The sequence below is a fragment of the Phragmites australis genome, chromosome 3 (assembly GCF_958298935.1).
Source record: "Phragmites australis chromosome 3, lpPhrAust1.1, whole genome shotgun sequence".
NCBI classification, from domain to species: domain Eukaryota; kingdom Viridiplantae; phylum Streptophyta; class Magnoliopsida; order Poales; family Poaceae; genus Phragmites; species Phragmites australis.
Window position 1 is genome coordinate 39,253,599 of NC_084923.1, and position 6,054 is coordinate 39,259,652.

General features: G+C 39.3%; 1 protein-coding gene across 1 annotated transcript; it reads left to right on the plus strand.

The window, feature by feature from the left end:
- The first annotated feature begins 394 nt into the window (after positions 1-394).
- Positions 395-3,901, plus strand: LOC133913028 (growth-regulating factor 9-like). The gene is made up of 4 exons (XM_062356058.1): positions 395-924; positions 1,352-1,537; positions 1,886-2,201; positions 3,086-3,901. Exons 1-4 carry the CDS (start codon positions 696-698, stop codon positions 3,636-3,638), a joined length of 1,284 nt encoding a protein of 427 aa, XP_062212042.1. The 5' UTR covers positions 395-695; the 3' UTR covers positions 3,639-3,901.
- The last annotated feature ends 2,153 nt before the right edge of the window (positions 3,902-6,054 follow it).

Consider the following 6,054-nt stretch of genomic DNA (forward strand, 5'->3'; position numbering starts at 1 on the left):
CTTTTTTTGAGAGAGAGAGAAGGGAGGGGGGGGGGTTCAATATCCCAGTTTACAGTGTGTGACCAACTGACCATCACATGGATGAAACCGGACCATTTACTTCGAGATAGGAGTATTCACTTGCAAGGATACAAAAGGGGTACTTATTGAAGTACTACTTCACCGAAATTACTATGTACTACGTACCATCACATGCTTATTGACCTGCTCCTTATCCTCACGTAATTGCTCCAATGAATATTGCTTAGAAAAAGCTTACTGTATCTATGGTAGAACAGCACAACACACCTTTTACTTAAGGTTCAAACAAGTACTACACGAAATTCACTCACACCAATGGTTTGCAAGAAATCCAAGCTCTTTTCCCAGATAGTAGGGCCGTAGGGCCAATCAGTTTGATCAAATCTTTGGACGAAGATCCAACTCATTGCTACACTCGCCGTGGTACTCGCTTGTCATAAACCTAGCAAGTATTCAGCTCAAAAACTCTCAAAGCCAAAAGAAACAATGAAAGGACTCCTGCTATTTAAGGGCCACCCTTAGTCCCCCAAAGAACCACACGCCCTGCCTCCCAGAAAAGCACACCTACCTTCTCTCTCTCTCTTAACTAACCAGGCTGTGTTCCCAACAATGCACACCGCCCCCTCCCACACTCTTCTTCTTCCCCTTCTCTCTCATCAGATTCTCCTCCCCAAATGAGTGCTGAGTTCTCCCCTGCTGCCGCCGCCGCCATGGAGCTCGGAGAAGTGATGGGGTTGCAAGGCTTCACCGTCGCCGTGCGGCCCGTGCCGTCCCCCAGGGAGAGCGACATGCTCAAGAGAGCAGGCTTCACCCAGGCGGCTGCTGCTGCTTCCTATCCCTCCCCCTTCCTTGATGAGCAGAAGATGCTCAGATTCTCCAAGGCTGCTCATGCATTGCCCTCAGGTTTGGATGCCTCATCAACAAACCATTAGCTCATGTGTCTTCCTTGCTTCCTTCCTCTACTTTCATATGCTTTCTTCTACTGTTCGCTGCATGATTTGTTCTCTGCAACTCATGATAGACAGTAGTAGCAGTATTTTCTGTTCTAGTGTTCAAAAGAAAAGCAAAAGTCAAAAGAAAACAGAAGTGCAGCATTCATGGAACTTGATGAGCTCTCATGAATGCTAGGGGCCTAGCCTAGCCATAGGGATTTGCAGTTTTGCACAACCCTGCCTTTCACTGGGCCCCTCCCCAGCCAAGGCTGTAACATTTCATTTGCTTTTTTTGCTTTACACTTTTGTCTTGGCACTCCCTGCACATCATCTGTAGATAAGGTTGCTGCTTGCTTAAGAAATGGTCAGCTAAATATTCTCCTTGTTTCATCAACCAGGTTTGAATTTTGGAAGGCCAAATGAACAGGCTTTCTTGCTATCTAGGACCAAGAGGCCTTTTACTCCCTCACAGTGGATGGAGCTGGAGCACCAGGCTCTCATATACAAGTATCTCAATGCAAAGGCCCCCATACCTTCCAGCCTGCTCATTTCTATCAGCAAAAACTTCAGATCGTCTAATAGAGGTATGCATATTCTGAACCGAAAATCTATGCTTTTTACTTCAAAACTAGTAGCACTTTCAATAAACAAAGATAGAAAAAGAAAGCTTATTCTACATATAGAGCTGCATTTGCACAAGCACATGCCAGTATAGAAGTGGTTATTCTATGTAAAAACTGAAAATTACAAATCATCAAGTTCAATATATGCATGTTATGTGACTGCAGAGATATGCCAATAAATGCAAAACAAATAGCTGCTCCCATCAGTTTGTAGTTAGTCACCAAACAAGTCAACATGACATAGAGAATAACTGCAATATTGTTTTGGATATATATGCAATCAGAGCATGACAAACTTCCTGGATGCAGTGAGTTGGAGACCTCTCTATCAAGGCTACATAAATGCAGACTCTGATCCAGAACCTGGAAGATGCCGTCGAACAGATGGAAAGAAATGGCGATGTTCGAAGGAGGCAATGGCTGATCACAAGTACTGTGAGCGGCACATCAACAGAAACCGTCACCGTTCAAGAAAGCCTGTGGAAAACCAACCTAGAAATACCGCGAAGGATGCACCTGCTGCTGGCTCATTGTCATGTGCTGTGTCACAGGGTAGCTTGAAGAAGGCAAAAGTTAATGACTTGAAGCCAGGCACTGTAAGCTACTGGACAGATAGTTTAAACAGGTTATCTATCCTTACCCTGAGTTACCTTCTGAAGCAAAAAACCATTTAAACTTCACAATCTGAACAGTATAATACCATTTTCCACTAGTGCATCACATAGTAATATGACTTTCAGATACATTTTCAATATAGGAAGTAATACTTGTGGTGGCTGGTGACTGAAAGACGGAGTTAAAATGAACAAGAGCATGAACAATATTATATTCAGAATGCAATGTTATAATATTTTTTTGAAAGGACGGTAGGAGATCTACCGATTTTATTAGACTAGGGAAAAAGAGATTTTAAAAAAAAAAACAACAAAGACAGCAAGGTGCTAAGGACTGGTTAGGATCAGCATTGATGAGAGAAAAATACAAAAACTACGGTTGACACAAGGGGTGGGGGGCAAACATAATGCCTACTCAAAGCTAAAAAAACTCATCCAAATCGTCCTTAATCTTATGCGCCACCTCAAGCGCCATTAGGCTCGTGTCTCAAAAGACTCTTGCATTTCTTTCTTTCCATATGTTCTACCAAAAGACGAGCATGAGACTATTAAACTGACATTTCAACTGCTTATCGATCTTCTTCATTGCCATGTGCCACCATCCGTATGGAGTAAAAAAAAGCTCAAAGGGTGGCAAGTTGGAAAGGTGTAGCCATGCGGTCAAATTGTACCAAACCTCTCATGTAAAGGCGCAATCCTTATAAAGATGCGTTGAAGTTTTATGTTCTTAATCACATTGGTGACATGATTGGTCATGGGACCACTCTTGTTTTGCTAAATTGTCCGCTATTAATATCTTCTAATGTTATAATATTAAAGAAAGTTATTTCGGTTTTTAGTTGGAGCCTCGCGGTCGTGATGATTACCATTTGAAAAAACTTTAACACATTTGCAGGACAATGTTGAGCAGAGAGAAAGCAAACAAACCAACGGAAGACAACACCGCTCCACTGCTAAATCCCACGAACCATCAACCCACATTGTCCCTGCTCTCTCAACCGAAGCAACAGAATAAACCGGATAAGTTCAGTCCCACAGTGGATAGTGAATCGATCTCATCAGACACAATATTGAAAGCCTGGGAAAGCAGCAACCAGCAGAGCAATAAGAACATTTCTTCCACACAACTGCATGATGCTGAATGCCTCCAATCAGTTCTTCAAAATTTCAGCCTGGCTAAGAATGAGAAGATGGAGTCTGAGAAGAACAAATATTCTGATTCCGTACTAGTTTCATCTACTTTCAGCCCTCAAGAAGGTCAACGCCTAAGCTGCCTAGCATCTAACATGACTCCGGTGCAGGAGGATTGCATCTCAAGTTCTTGGGAGATGCCTCAAGGTGGGCCTCTTGGCGAGATATTAACAAACTCCAAGAATTATGAGGACTCGACCAAGAAGAGGGAATCAAGATCATATGGTTGGCTACTAAATCTTGACCATGCAACGTGAGTCAGTCAATAGAGCCTAGGCATTTGCGTATCTCACCAGTCACAATGGAAGGGAACAATGATGAGAAAAGAAAGATGGGATAGCTTTGGTGTTTGACCCATCAGTGCTTGTTATCTCCCCCTTTTGTCACGTTTCTTTTGTAGTCTCTAACTAGTTATCTCCCCTGGTGTTTGAATTATCTGTTCTTCTGAATCTGGCTGTATCTTAAACAATTCTAGTTTGCCTCAGATAAGATATTGCTAGCTAGCTATTTAATGGTTTACATACCAGGAAATTGTTCGGAAAAACAGCTCCAATATGCTAAGTTCCAAGGAACTTACTGAAAATTAGACTGAAGGAAAAAAAACTGATTTGTTCTCATGGCCATCAACGAATGGGGCTTTCGAAGCCACTGTCAAATCAACTTTTGTAGTTACTGCACCAAATAAGTGGCCAAATCAGTACCACGAACAGCAACTCTTGAAATTTTTTCTATAGAATAATCATCATGGATTAAATAGATTATGATAAATATGATCACTACAAGCATTAAGGCATTAACTTTCAAGGGGTTGTACTACAGGACTAATGGCCAGTAATAACAGACTACCAGTGGTAGGAAACCCTTTGACAATAACATAGATATTCATTTCATAACTTCACAGGTATTTGAGAACTTTTAGATAACATATTCATGACCAATCCTACAGGGTTCTAATCATCATTTTTTAAGTTAGTCCCAGTAAAATGAAACTCATGTCTGATCATACGATGCTAGAAAGAGACAAAGTATTCCATGACCTAGGTTGCTCATACTGATATCGTCATCCAGAACAGCGATGATGATCTCAATCAACGTGACATGACGAGAATGCAAAATAGTCGACAAAGTGGACCACAACAACCACATCCAGTTTGCATCAAAAAATTTGGTGAGAAATAAAATTGAACGGTGTCTTAATTTGCATGTGATAAATAATTGATAAGATTATTGATTTGATTTATCGAGTTTTGGATTGCTTGAGTTTAGTTTGAGTATTTTTATTATGAAATATCTAGAGTTGAAGTTAGAGAAATAAGTTACTTATCTCATGATATGTAGATAATGGATATAACTTGACGATCGATGATGAGTGATCGGGACTAAACGAGTACTTATTACCGGACGATCAAGGAGATCATACAAAGTCAAAAGTGATCCTAACTATACATGTGAAGATCAAATAAATCATGAAACGAAAGATGAAGACGGCGCGTTGATAAAGTTAAATGAAAGAGATGTCGGTACAAGTAACAAGGTGGCCCGAGGGACCAGGAACGGGAGAGACTTGCCAGCGATCAAGATCGTAAGATAAAGTACACGTATCGATATCAGAGCAGTTGCTTAAGGTGTGAGTAAGTGCAGAGGATTTCACGGTTGAATCTCAAAATCATGAGAGGATTGAAGGAGTATGTGACACTATCACGAACTTTGCGTCAAGACGAAGCTAAGTCGTGAATGTGTCACGACCGTTCGATGAACGAAGTAAAAAATAAACAAAAATATCTTCAGTGATAAATAGAAGCATTCTATAAAAGTGAAACATTTTGATAACAAGTTAGAAAATTTAGGAATCAAATTTTTTAAACCTATAAATAGAGAGATAGAGTCATATAAAAGTTTGAATCAGTCACTTAGCCCCTTTGTGTCACTTATTTGAAAGTCTAGCGCTGGAATTTTAGTGGGGACGAAGATGAATATTTAGTCTATATAATATATAAGAGTTTTTTTTTTAAAAAAGCTTTATATCTGTCTAAAATAAAGTTGATCTTCTTGAGTAATAAGTTTATTTACATATGTCTGAATTTTTTTTCTTTTAGTCTCTCTATTAGTTCCTTGCAAGTTTTTGCAAGTTTGTAAATTTGTTTCTCTCAGTAATTATCTTTTTATTTTTTTAAGAAAAATCAAACTTTTGCATTTAAAAATACACGAAATGATCGTTTATATTCTATTTATGAAGTCATGTTATCTTAAAATTTTCTTTCTCGTTTTATTTTTCTAAAATTTATAAGTTTGTAAAAGTGTTGAGTGGATAAGAAATAGATTATCTATTTTATAAAAAAATTTATAAAACATCTATTCACCTTTCTAATTATCATTCGTGATTAAAAAAATTAAAAAAGAAGAATCAAACTTTTATATATATGAAAATAAGATTACATCCAACCCCTTGCAAGGGAACCCCTGACGAGATCGAAACTCACCGCCGTGACCTTAAACCGCTGAACATGACAAACAGCCACAGGCCATAACTTTGTCAGGATCAGAGACCCGAACACCACAACTAACAAACACCCAAAAGACACCCGTACTTACAAAGCCTGAGTAAAACAGAACTCAAATACGCCATAGGCAACAAAAAGGTATCATACTTATCACAACAAAGAATAAGTCACA